General features: G+C 38.4%; 1 protein-coding gene across 1 annotated transcript in view; it reads right to left on the minus strand.

Moving 5' to 3' along the window:
• MRPL3 (mitochondrial ribosomal protein L3) overlaps window positions 1–14,707 on the minus strand; it is a 57,519-nt gene that overhangs the window by 29,890 nt on the left and 12,922 nt on the right. Inside the window, 1 exon segment of the mRNA XM_019533882.1 lies at window positions 12,870–12,930. Within this exon segment, the coding sequence (XP_019389427.1) occupies window positions 12,870–12,930 (61 nt within the window).

The following is a 14,707-nucleotide window of genomic DNA, read 5'->3' on the forward strand; positions in this document are numbered from 1 at the left end:
AAATATACATAGATACCATATATATATATATATATACACACACACACACAGATACCATATGTGTGTGTGTATATATATACACACACAAATATACATACATACCATATATATATATATATATACACACACACACACACACACACACAATATTACTATGTTACTATATATACACACACACAAATATACATATACACGTACATAAATATACATACATACATATACACGTACATAAATATACATACATACCATATATATATATACATATATATACACGTACATAAATATACATACATACACACGCACACACCATATACATATATATATATACACACACACACACACACACACACACACTCTCTCTCTCTACATACACACACACACGCGATATACATGCACACACACACACACACATATACATATATATACACACACAGACACACACACACAAATAAAAACTGGGGGTTTTGCTACAAAACCAAATGCTCAAACAAGTCTCAGTGGATGTGTCTTGACATACCCCATTTAAGCAGGATTAGCATAAAATTGCCATTTTTAAGGTGCATTAAGAGTGCGCATCTACACATGCGTGCCCTTAAAAAAAATGGTAATTTTAGACCAATTGTACCTAAATTTGATACCTGCATAAAGCAAGTATCAAATTTAGGCATGATTAAGTCACTTAATGCACATTAATGTATCTGCATGTGAGCTAATGCAATTTAGTAATCGCAAATAAAAAGTTAATGTGCATACATATATATGTATTACATATCACATCACAATCACATTAGCGCAACAATAGGTAGACATGCACCTAAAGCAAAGGTGCATTAAGTTTGGGCATCCATAAATACACATGTAGACACGCCCAGTGGAAGGTAGTTTATTTTTAGCTAGTAAATATTTTCTTTACATTCTTCGACTTGAACACTGAACCTATCCAAAAAGCAAATGACATGCACTAAACATATTTATTCCAATGTTTTCCCATGTCAACCTAAATGACACAATGAGGTTAGAAAGAAACTGAAAAACTTCAAATCATAATTAATTTGAGACATATTAACTTGTTTAAATGTTGTCATTACAAGTGTAAGTATTGAATACTCAGAGCTCTAAGAAACCAGGAATTTATAACACTGGTTTACAGTAGCTGATATTTAAAAATATGTTTTCTATGACCAAATTGGGAAAAAACTCGCTGTCAAGACAAAACAGACAGGCAGCCATTTTAAGTCCAGGTTAGAAAATACACTTAAAACCATGGCTTATTAAGAATAAGATTTGGGGTGCACCAATAAAGATTTTGGGGGCCGATACTGATGGCCGATTATGAATGAGCCATATTGGCGGATACCAACCCAATTGCCGATATGCAGGCTGGCAGCTTGGAGCGTACAGTCTGGCTGGCAAGTCTGTTGTGGGAGGGAAGGGGCAGGGGAGGACAGATTGAGGGCCCCACAGTGAGGGAGAAGGGAGGGCTAGGACTGGGGCAGAAGTAAGTGCTGCCCAGCCGGGGCAGGGTAGGGCATGGGATGGAGTCGCATGGCTTGTCCAGGGGGTGTGGGGAGGGAAGAGTGGCTCCTGTTACTACACACCCCCCTGGGGGAGTTGTGGGGCGCATGCCCTGCATATCTGTGCACAGAACAAGAGTGGGCTGCCTGGGGACAGGCTCTTCTTGGTGGGCAGATGGGCTTGGGCTGTGCTCAGGGCAGGCGGCAGCAGCGCTGGGGCAGGGCGGGCTACAGGGTGGGCTGTGGCCACTCTAGAATTTGCCGCAGCCTACCCTTGCAGTGCTGCCACCAACCCTGAGTGCAGCCCTGGCTCAGCCCCTTGCCGGGAGGACCCCAGCACTGACCCTGGCTCCAGCCCATTGTGGCTCGGTCCCATTCCCATTCCCTGCTCCACCCTGGCTGGGCAGTGCCTGCCCCAACCCCCACCCTCCCTCACTGCACGGGCATCCATCTGCCCCCCTCCCCATACCTCTTCCCTCCCAACAGGCTTACCAGCCAGATGGCTGCTCTCTAAGCTGCCAGGCTAGCCGTATGCATGATGCAGCGGCACGCATGCATACAGCATTTATCAGCAACATTATCGGCCACATCAGCCAAAAAAAGCCGGCTGCCGATAATGTCAATTTTCCTTTTACTGGTGCTGATATGATATGGACCAATGTATCAGTGCATCTCTAATGAGAATAGTTCCACTGAAACCAAAGAATTGTTTGTGCACTTAAAGTATGGTATATGCTTGAGTACCTTGCCAAAGGCAGGCCTTAAAACCAGTAATTTAACATTCTTTTATCCACTGTATTCTGCACAAAAACAGCCATCCTTCCAGGTTACATTTTAACAATGCATAAAATGAAGTGGTACACTAATAATACTCATTACCTGTAACAATAGGCTTTTTGCATTTGTGACTATTTATCACACTTTGTATTCATCATGATTTAGAGGTCTTCAACACTTAAGGAAAGACTGAAATCAAATTAAATGTCATATTCCCGGTTTCATTTAAACAACTACAAATAAAGCATTAATTGATGTGTGGGGGAAAATCATCGGTACTTTACTATTTTAAAACGCAGCACCTTCTTTGAGCCTAAAAACAAGTGCTTCTGATTTAACCATGAATCTTGTCACATAAGATACTGTCAATTGTTAAGTTATCCTACATGACGTTTATACACTGTTAAAACACAGTATTAACAGAGTGAAATGACAGCATATAAAGAAACATACAATAAAGATAAAAGGCTCACATGCCAGACGTAACAGATATGAACAGTTATCTGAAAATTAAAAGATTAAGTGACTGCACATACACTGGGAGAGCCATATGTGCAGCAAGTTAATCTGAAATTTCTGAAATCTTTTAAAATTTGTGGTGCCCAATAGTTTGTATTTTACTATTAATTTCACAGAATTTGCATTCTAATATCCATACTGTACTTTTGGCAGATCTATAAAAACTTATAATGATAAGTAATCAAATTCACAGATGGAAAAAATGTTATTAAACCATGTTTAAAAGCAAGCAGGCCACAAAATGGTAATTTCACAACCCATGACTTTCTTTTGTTTTTTGTAGAAAGAAAGTCTGGAACTACTGTTAGAAGACAGTGGGAAAAGACAAATATTTTTCTAAATAGCTTGTTTTGTTTTTAAAGAAATATTAGGAATAATGAATTACTGTTTTCTTGTTTTTGGTAGAGGACTATGAAGAACAAAGAGATGAAGTAGGGCATTATCATCTCTCAGTTGAAGAGGCAGACTGTACAAAGGAATCCTTGGTCCAACCCTCTATAGGTCAGATGTTTTTCCTAAACAAAACTATATGCTCAACATTATACAATACGCTCGGTTCCTGTTTAGGATGGTTTACATTTAAAAAGATTGAATCTATTTTGATTGGAAAATGGTAAAAAACACAGACAAGAAAAGTTTGCAGTCTGATTACAAATCCCTTTTTCCCACTTATATGCCCTTTGTGGTGTCAAAATCTTACTAGTTCTTCAACTGTCCAGAGCCTTCCAGGAAAAATAAGTAGATAAAAAAAAAATGGAATGTGCATTTGTGTTCATGTCTTATACCTTGTCTAGATTTGAGCAACATTTGTGAATTTATGACTTTAAGAGGAACATTAGACGTGGGAGTGTTTGAAAACTCACACATCTACATTGTGCAGAAAATCTATTCTTCTCACACAAATATCTTTTATTTGACAGTGTTTTTAAAGTAAGCCATGCCCGGCATCTAGCTGTAAGACAGACATAACAAACAATCCCAAAACTCAACGCAACTGGGTCTCCAAATAACTGATGAACAATGACACCAAGAGCAGACTGGGACATAATTAATTCTTTAGCTGCAAAAATGAATTCACAAAAACCCCACCAATCTGTCACGTGAAAGTACTAATAAGCAAAAGAAAATGGGCCTGTCAACTTTAATCAAGCAGCATAATCCCTCGTGTCAAACTGCCAAGCATTGATCTCAATATTTCATTTGGATGGTCCAAATTTTAGATATGAAGTACAGTTCATACTAACATGGATGGTTTATAAAATATAACCAATAAACAAATTTACCAAAACATGTTTATGTATTTAAGCACCAACACACTAGGAAAATTATTTACTCTAGTAAAAGCTCCAAAACTAGTTTTCAACAGGACTGCACTGTGGGATTAAGTTTCCAATTCAACGACAACCTTTGCAGTGCAGTAGTATGCCATACTACATACTTCCTGCTCTCTGTTATATCAGAGAACCTAGTTTCCTCTGTTTAAAAGCTGCAAATTCTCCAATAAAAAAAAAAAATCACAAGTTCTCTGATTAAAAACACCTAACTCCCTCACTTCCCACCCACCGCCTCCTGGGCCCTGCCGGTGGACCTCACTTGCCACCCACAGCCCCCCATCCCGCACCCCTGCCAGAGGGGGCCCTCAGCTACCAGGATTATGGGGCCAGTTACCTGGGTCCACAGCTTCCTACTCCGCCAGAAATGCCAGAGCCCTGGCTGCTGCCTCCCTGGCTCCTGTCCATGGCAGGCAGCAGCTGCTGTGGCGGAGCAGAGCCTGGCTCCCCCACCCCCATGGGTGGCATGGCCAGAGAGAAGCCCATGGGGGGAGGGTAGGTACAGGCTGCCCGCTGTGGGCTTAGGCTCTGTGCCCTGCTGCCCTTCCCCCAGAGGCCTGTGCAGCCCAGCAGGCAAGACCCAGCGCGGCAAGGAAGAGCAGGGTGGGGAAACTCGATGCTGCCACTTTGAGCCAAGCACTGCCATAGCAAAGCACTCCCTGTCTGCCCAGCAACAGTGGGGGTGGTGGCACAAAGTTGTGCCTCCCACTGCTTCTGGGTGGGCAGGAGACACCTCGCCATGGTGGCTCAGGGGCTTGCAGAAGCAGCATCAAGCTTCCCTGCCTGGCTCCTCTCTGCCCTGCTGTGCTGGGTCCCATCCGCTGGGCCCCAGGGGCAGGGCAGCAGGATGGGGAGACCCAAACCCACAGCAAGCATCTAGCACCTGCCTCATGCACAGCAGCAGCCCCAGCCCTGCCCAACTCCCTCCCTCACTATGGGGGCCTCAATCCCGCTCCCCAGGATGCCTGGCAGTCATATGCATGCCCCCTACCTGGTCACCCCCCTTCCACTCCCCGCAGGTTGGAACTCTGCCAGCCTGCAAAGGGAAACTCACCATTCCGTGTTTTTCTCCTTAAAAGGAGAAAATCTGGTTTTACCACGTTTTTCCATGACTGAAAACCCGGCTCCCTGGTTACAATCCAATTGCTTATTTATGGTTTTGGGTTTTTTTTTTCCATTTTGAACAAATGCTTATGACTTAAATCTGTGTTTTGGTTGAACTAAAATATAAAAATATTCACTGAGGTTTGACAAATTCTTCTTTCCTTTGCACGAAACATGCTCTGTCTCTTGCACCGAGACTGAATTAGACATTTAACTACAAGTTAACTGTATTTTTTAAAGAAAATCTAAACAATTGAACTTAGTGAACTTAGTTTTTGAAAATGGGGAGCTATTAACAAAAGTTTAAATCAAACTGTACAAATCAAGTATGTAGTACTCTATTTCACACAAAGATTAGAACTAGATGCAACCATCACATTTTCACTTCTGAATGGACTGAAAACTCTTGTAACAATTAAAGAACTGATAGGACTTCGAGAGACATACCCACAAAAAATCCAGGACACTTACTAAATCTGGCATGCAGGATTGATCTATGGGTCTGACCTGGGCCATGGACTGGTCCCATGCTACTCATCCAGCTTGAGCAGTCACATGAGTTTGACACCCCTGTCTTAGATGATAAACTCTTTGGAAAAGAGATCTTTCTTTTAATCTGTGTTACAGACAGTATCAGTGTGAAAGAAGTTGCTGCAAGCCATTTATTTTATGAATTGCATCACTTGTGTTCCATCAGATGAACTGACTACACCACAATGCTTTTTTTCCCCACAGTGCACCTTAGCTCCACTAAAGAATTTACCCACATATTCCTAAAGTAGCCCTACAGAGCAGTAGAAGCAGTGGCATTTGAAGCAAGGACTAACATGGAGGTTAAATAAAATGAAAATAATGGTCAAATGGAATTAAAAATAGAGTTTAATTAGACACAGTTGTCCTGGTCACCTGAAGGAAAGCAGCTGTTCAAGTCAACCATGTAATTTTGTGTAACGCCTCATTTTTTTAATTTTGATTCAAGTAAAATGTCAGTATGCAATGAATTTTTTCTTTAGAAAGCCACTTGAATAAAGCATCCTAATTAAACTAATATTTAGCTTGTAGCAAAAAACACTTCACTTCTAGCAGATCTAAAAGGCAATGTTACTCGCTGTGGTATTTTTTTGGGAGGGATGTGGGGAGATTTAGATGCTGTAAATGAGCAGAAACATTTTTTTTTTTTTTTAGAAGTACAGTGCATCTTAAGGCTTGAGTTACTAAGTTAAAAAAACGTGAAAGATGGTAGTAAAATACACTATTGAGTCTGAATTTAATTTTGCTATTCAGTATTAAACCCTCCTCCCCCACTATTTATCTTTCCTTTTTTTTTCTTAAAGTGCTAAGATCCTTGGTCTTCCAGTGGTCAGGCTTTTCCAAATGCTTATTACAACACAGTGCAAAGTTGTAGAGAAGTTAAGCACAGCACAGGATGTGCCCAACGGGCACTAAGAGCACCTTTCCAGGATCACACCATTTGCTTCAAAGCATGGCAGGGTTAAACAAAACCCATGCATCAGGCCAGAGGCATCCTGCAGTTTACAACTAACTCCAAAAAGTATTGGAGCAAAATCTTTACAGATTTCTTGCTTCAAAAGATGCTGAAAACTGAAACCAGAAGCTTCAAATTGTATTTTCATGCTTAGAAATATGCATGCGCTCCCTCTCTGCAATGCTCTTTTATCAGAAGACTACTAAATTCTGGTATTTGGTTCTACTGAAAGACATTGAAAAGCAGTTTTAAATACTAATAAAAACATTTGTGCTAAACTCTACACAAATATGAGCATATTTCAAAATGCGAGTGATTACCAATTGAAAATAATCACCAATTTATGACCATTTTGTCATACTAAACAAGAAACTGTACTCACAGAACATTTTAAAAAAAATAAAATATGGATGCTTTCAATGTGTGCAGGTTATTTTCAAAGGCAAAAACGAAAGATTAAAATGTTAGAAATATTGACAAAAAAACCCAGAAAGGAATCCACAGAGTTACTGTTTAGGGCCCATGTTGATATTCTAGTTCCCATTTAAGTTGCTTTGTTGTTCCCTGATTGATATGTATCCTGTTTCTCTCACTGTATGCTACCTTGAGCATGGGTAGGAAGAGCAGCATATAAACTGTACAAGTGTCAAGGAAATGCGGGGAAGAACGACAGTAAATTTGCTTTCCTTTAAAAAAGGTTCTACCTAAATCTTGCAGCCATCTCATCACATATTCCAGATGAACTTGAAATTAGGTTTCCCAAGGAAAACATTTTCCCCTTTGCTGATGCTTCTAGCAGCACCTCCACTAAGTTCTCAATGTTATAAATGAACCTCACTTTATGATGCATATCTCTGCAAAACATTGCAAAGTGCCAAGCTTGCTTTTAAATTACATTTCTTCTTCACTAAGAAAGCAAGATCACCTCCCTACACACAAGTAGTCTGGGGGGTTTGCACCAAAAGTTTTGGGGGCTTGCTCCAAAACTAATGGTTGTTTGGGGGCTGAAAGGGGGGAACTTTTGAGTACAACTCTGACCTTTCAACTACAGAGTGCAATAAACTGGCTATGACTACATACAGAACATTCTACTTCTTTGTATAAAATGTTAATGGATTATTTTTGAGGGGATTTTTGGTCAGACATATGTTTAGGGAGGGATATTTTAAATCATTGTGAAATTTAAGATTAACTATAGTGTTGTATCCTATGATTTCTGTTTGTAACAGACTTAAAGTATCATTATATTGAACCATTTTAGCCGCTTAGGTGAAAAGGAACACATTTAAAACAAACTTTTGCTTTATATATGCTTCTATGATGGGAGCAACACCATTCAATTCAGGCACCCTAAGTTTTGGTGCATTTTTATGCAACCTAGGAGAAGCATTACTGTGAGTATTCTGATAGTTAAGGAATTCTGATAACCAAGGAAATTCTCTCTAAGATTGAAATTAAGACTTCAGAAACTTTTAAAAACAAAATAACTTCAGCAGGCATCCATTTAAAATACATTTTTAAAAAGCATTTTTGCTGGAACAACTTATTGGGGAAAAGTAGTTAATGTTGAGAAATTATTGGCTTTTTAGTCCACAACAGTTTTAGGTAGACATAAATCAACTGATGGGAGGGAAAAAATTAAGGACAACCACTACCACCAGTTTTCATCGTTTGTAATTCACAAAGCCAAGATTTTAGTAGACAATACCCAAGATTTTTTAAACCACCCTTTGTTTCTCTCTCAAGCATGGTAAAGGAGGAACTACCTCTGGAGGGACTGAGAATCTAAAACTGAAACAACCAGTTTTTTAGTTATGCAAAATAAATACCAAAAAAAAAAAAAAATCTACAGAAAAGGACACTTAACAAAAAAAACAGGTATCCTAACGAGGAAAGAACTTCTGTTATGGGAACCCAGCATAACAGAAGAAAGAAGCTCTGTACAACCAGAAACGTTCCAGACAAAGTTCAACCGCCAAGGCCACAAGTGAGTTTCCCCCACAAGCAGACTGGTAATGACATTAATTATGGTACAGGGAGAGAAGTATCCCATTCTAACTTCTTACAACTTCTTACAGGGGTCATCAACCAGGGGTACGTGTACCCTTGGGGGTACTTGGGAAGGCCCCAGGGGATATGCAGCAGTGGCATGGAGAAGCAGGGGCACTTCTGGTTTCATGGTTGCATGTGTCCCCCCCTTCCACACTTGTCAACAGGCCACCCCAGCTTGCTGACCGGCTCAGGGATTCCCTGCTTCTCGACCTGTTGCCAGGGGTACACCAAACAAAAAAGGTTGAAAATCCCTGCCTTACACACATGATAAGAGTTCTTGAAAATCTTGGATTAAAAAAGTGTGTCACTAGTAAACAACTGCATTTATATCAAGGCCTTCTGGCTGCCACGCCAGCTTGGGCCAGCTGCTAATACTACAGGCATTTTTCACCAAAGTTTGGACCAAGAAACTCAAAAGGTTTCTGGGATATTTTTATGCCATCATATAATCTCTCACCATCATAGGCACCTACAAATGGCAGGTAAAGGTGTTATTACCCATTAAAACTTCAGAGTGAAACCAAACACTGTTGCCAGAAATTGAATGGAATAAAGTAAGAGAAGTAAAGGGCACAAAGGGGAAATTGAATGTGCTTGAAGATAATTTAATGTATGCTCAAGGATTATGAGGAGATCTAATGATAAATATAGAGTTACAGAAAATAGGACAATACAGATGGAGAAAAATAATAAAACGCAGGGAGGAAGGAGGAACAGAAAAAAGTATAAAACATCAGATACAGAGGCAGACTGGAAAGATTACAGAATTGCATTGAGAGTAAAATGTGATAAGAACACCAAAAGCAAAGAACTAGAGTTAAGCAGCTAACAGTAATTTTTTAAGAGATGTGTATATTAGGATTATATGAAACAGATTACCAAAAGCAGCAGGAGGAGCAACTGAGGTTAGATAATTTTACAAAAAGCAATGGATGCTGTTGGAGAGAAGAGATACACTATGGATTACAACTATTACCATCCTTGTTTTGAGGTATCTGTCAAACCAACTGAACTAGACCATGAAAATAGCTCTAAATTTTAGTCTTCTAATATTTCTATATAGCACTTGGCATGACCTAGAGATAAAGTTGTATGAGGTGATTAATTTTCTCACAACTCTATAAAGAAACTTTTTAAAATTTTCAAAAATTTTAAAGTTAGTGTTGAAATGTTAAAATAGTACCAAACTACCTATTTTATAAGACAAATTATTAATTAGCACTTTGGGAAACCTACCAAGATATAGAAAAAAAGGCATAGTTCTTGGCCAAAGGAACCTTAAAACCTGCATATTTAAGATGGTTTCTCAGAAGTTAAAGGGCTATTTTTAATCTACTAAAAAAGAAAGCAGAACCCTCAGACTTTGGTAGAAATTTTCTAAGACAATTTTCACCCACGTTCAATTAGCGTACTAATGATACAGTGCTCTGTTTTAAAAACAAGCTACTTACTACACAGTAATAGGGCTAGACTTCCAAGAGATTCAGAAGGAGAGCTCAATGTTATGCTGGGTCCAAATTAACACAACAAAAGCAAGGATTTACTTTCCTTTTGATATTAAAACAATATGGATTCCCAGCTGGTATCTTACCTCTCTTAGATGTTCTAAGGGATGTATTTGGTAGCTGTGTTGGTCTGAGACAAAAAGAAATGCAAAAATCTAGAACTCCTGGGTCAGAGATTATACATTTTATTAGACCAGCTAAGAAACTGCAAAAAAAATACAGTTAAAAAACAAAAATCTTATTCTGCAAGCTTTTGGGCTTACACGCCCTTCATCTGGCTCAAGGAAAATTAAAGATGATGTCTATCTTCAGCTTCCTCCATACAAAAATGAAGCTTATTTCCTACCTATGAGGACTTTTTACCATCTTTAAATTTTCCTTGAGCTGGATGAAGGGCTGGTGAACCCGAAACCTTGCAGAAAAAGATTTTTTTTTTTGAGATTTCTTAGCTGGTCTAATAAAATGTATAATCTGACCCAAGAGTTCTAGATTTTTGCATTTCTTAAATGCTCTGAGTGAATTCAGGAAAAAATATCTATTATTTATTGCCCAAGCAGCAAGATATTCGGGAAGTTACACATACAAAATTAAGACTTCTCACACATGTATACTCAATGGCCTTCATTAAAGCCCACATTTATCCCAGGATTCAAACAGCCATGCATTTGCCATCACTAGACTGGGCACCTAATAATTTCATGGCTATCCAGTGTTGGTTTGTGGGTTTTTTTTTGTTTTTAAATATACACAAAGAAAGGGTCAACCCATACAGAGCAAGCTATCTTACTGCAGGTATCCCAGAATAATTCCCTGCGTGGGCTCTTTGGACACTGTCTACTTGGAATAAACAGGGAGTTATTCTGATGCATATTGCAAGAGAAGATTTTTTTTCTGCTATAGCTGTGCTGCTCAATTGTTCCCTGTTGTCAAGCCTTAACCAATAATACTTAGTACTTCCTTGTCTAGACCAGTATTCTCCAAACTTTTTTGATTGCAAACCTCTATCAGTAAAAAATTTTTGAGCATGCACCCCCAATATATGTATATTTATATTCGTGCACCCCATCAGTAAAAAATTTGAGCATGCACCCCTAATATATGTATATTTCTATAAATATAAATAGAAGTTCTAATATTTTCTTCCCGCACCCCACTTTGGAGACCACTGTCGACATATTTGCTTATTACACCCCACAGTACTCCTAGGAAGACAATTAAGTATTATATTCCTTTCATAAAAGGGAGATGGGAATAGTCAGGTTCTACTTCAGACCACAGTGAGACAAAAATGTACTTAGAGTAATAAGGGGATTGGGGATTTGGTGGAAATTATGCAATGGGTGGGGGGTGGAGGGGAGAAAAGACAAATGGTTCACAGGGCATGACGCAGGCTATTTTCTGACACCCACTATCGCTTAATCACTGATCTGAAAGAAAGCCACTTCTCCCAGGGAAAGACGTACTGATAGTTTTTTTGGCAAAGGAGAGGAGCTAAAATGTGGAAAAGCATAACAAAAACATCATGGAGGCATCTGACAAACCCAAGCCATTTCTCATGCTTCAAATTATGCAAAAGACTGCTGCTAGAGTCATCTTTCTACCTTGTCTTTCCATCCCATTAACCCTTTCAAACAGTTTTTGCATTGAAAGCCTGTCTCTGTTCATCTTCCACAAAAGAGATGGTAATTTGCTGCCTTTCTTTTGTTCATGTTGGGAACCTCAACTGCCTGGCTTGCTTCTTAAGCACGTCTCGTGGTTTCTCACAGACCAATCACACATATAGGAAAACTTCTAATTACAAAGAGTCTGCCTTATACTTCTAAATCCCCCCCTTTCTCCCCTCAAATGTTATTTCAGTCGTGATGCTTACAAATCACATAGCCTTTGTGTTGTAGCTGGATTTTCTAACCAATTTCTCTTTGCAAGAACTGTTTTCCCAACTTGAAAATATCCCAAGACTATAAAGTATTTTTCCCTATAATGTATTTAATGCACAGATTTTTCTTTACATTGCATTCCTTCTTTGAAGATAGCAGCTTTTAACTGTACAACAAAATCTTTTGGCCTTGATTTATATGTCAATACACCTTCAGAATTAAAAAACCCACATGGGAGTATAGCAAGCATTACAAAATACTGCTAACAACTATAAGTCAGCATGACTCATATCTGTATGTACATCTTAACCTGACCATCAAATGTCTTTAACAGTAATAATGAGACATGCTTGTGACAGTGACTCATTTTCGCATATGACTGTGCCCACAAATCCAGGCAGTACATCTTTCTTTGAAACTGGAATTCAAACAACTTGCCTCTAGTACCTTCATCTATTCAAAGAGCTACTTATGTCATGTGCCAACACCTGATATACTTTCCATATCAAATGTAAAGAGAATGAAGTTGACATTCCAGAAAAAATATATTTTCCTAACAACTGTTTTGTCTGTTAAGTGTCTAAATTTACACTGTGTTTGAAAAAAGGGAAGATCTAGCATACATGATAGAATGTACCTGATAGAAAGCACAGGATGAAAACAGAAAAATGTATAAAATTTTATATTAAAAATTAAGAACTTACGTTTTTGCAGTGACATCCACAAACTGTCCTGGTCGGAAGTGTGCAGCATACAAAGGAGTACCTTGAAGAGAAGATGAAACATCTGTCTAAGTCCCAAAAGCAATACATAATTATGCAGACATTATTGTACAGCATGGAATTAAAAAAAAAATTAAAATAAAAGTCCGACAAATGTATTACTACTATGTTCTGAAACGGATGCCTTCTACTTGTTTCTTACATTTGTTTTTCATTTATTAGTACAATAACTTTTTTCCTACTACAAATTTTCTCACTTAAAATGATGAAAGAGGCTAATCTACCGTCACAAGTTTATTTTCTGTAAGGCTATAGCAAACTCAAAATGCAAAATGAGACACCATTACCATCCAACACATTGTGGACACTTTTGAAAATCCTACTCATACCAAATTTGGTCTGGATATTCACAGAAAATTCTCACCGTTATCACACCCAATCATTTTTGTCTAAAAAGTATATATTGTATGCCACTAAGTTTTGTTAATAAAGTACAATTTTTAATGTTGGTGCTACAGGCACTTATGTATACAATTAATTTTTCCAGTAAGTTACTTGACTCACATGAATAGACTACTTGAAGGATGAAAGCCTTACCTTGTAATAGTTTATTTCCTTATAGCAGCTTAACCTCCCCCCCACCCCAACAAATTAGTATATCAAAAGTGGAACTGAAAACTGAATTACCAAACTGACAATCTATTTTACTACAATGCTGCACCAACAAACAAACAAAAAATGAATTAGTTCTATAAAGCTGTAATCGGCTTTATACCATTAGGAAAAATCATTTTAATCACTCTGCCCTGTCAGTTCCATTCTAAACCCTGTTTTGAGACTTGTGAGTGACAGCATGATGTGAACTTCAATCACTCACTAAGCAAAGAACAACCTAAAGTATTTTGTAAAGTAGCTGAAAGGGATGAGCCCAACAGAAGCCAATCAGCCAGCCAGAAGGAAGCAACTGGGACAAAGGAAGAAAAGACGTAAGATAAATTTATCTGCACACACACACACATACACACACACACACTACTCATTTGGGACTAAAATCTGTTCAATGTTCAATTATTAGGCTGGACTCCTATTCCATCCTGAACACTAATACTGAATGGCTGCAAAAGTGCCTAGGATGCACTCAGAGGCTTTTTTCCTGCAGCTTTTGGACATTAAAAGTCACAGTTGTTGTAGTTTATATTCTTTTAATAAGTATAAAAGCACATGAAGCAAAACTAGTGATGGAGAAATGAAAGGAACCCAAATCCACACACAATTATCCTGAAAAATGCAAGAATATTTCTTATGAATCTTCTGATTAAGACAGCAAATCTCAATGGAAATCAAGGCAGTATATTAAAGAATCATTTCTGTCACTGCCTGAAATAATAGGCAATAACAATAATACCTTCAGAGGTCAGTCAAGAAGGGGAAAAGCAGTGAAGACTAAATCCTACTAAATTGTAACTTTCTCCATCACTGAAGAAATATGGCCACAATGCTCAAATTTCCTCATAAGATTTCCAAATGCCAAACAGAAAAATATATTCACATCTGTTTCCTATACTACAGGGCAAAATCTTTCTTAAATTGATTTGCACTTTAGCAAGCTTGCATCTCTCTCAAGTGATAGAATGATTTTCTACAAAAAGGATAGCTGAAGGTCCGTGGCTCCTACCCAGCCCCAACTTTTTCTCCTTTTTCAAACACTTTGTTTGGACTCAGCACCATACTAGAAAAAAGTATATCCAATTCAACAGTTTTCATATCTAAAAAAATAATCTTGGTTTAGCCTTGCATCAAGGGAGCATATTAAATAATCA

This window comes from Crocodylus porosus, unplaced genomic scaffold (assembly GCF_001723895.1).
Source record: "Crocodylus porosus isolate Cpor-Errol unplaced genomic scaffold, CroPor_comp1, whole genome shotgun sequence".
NCBI lineage: Eukaryota > Metazoa > Chordata > Crocodylia > Crocodylidae > Crocodylus > Crocodylus porosus.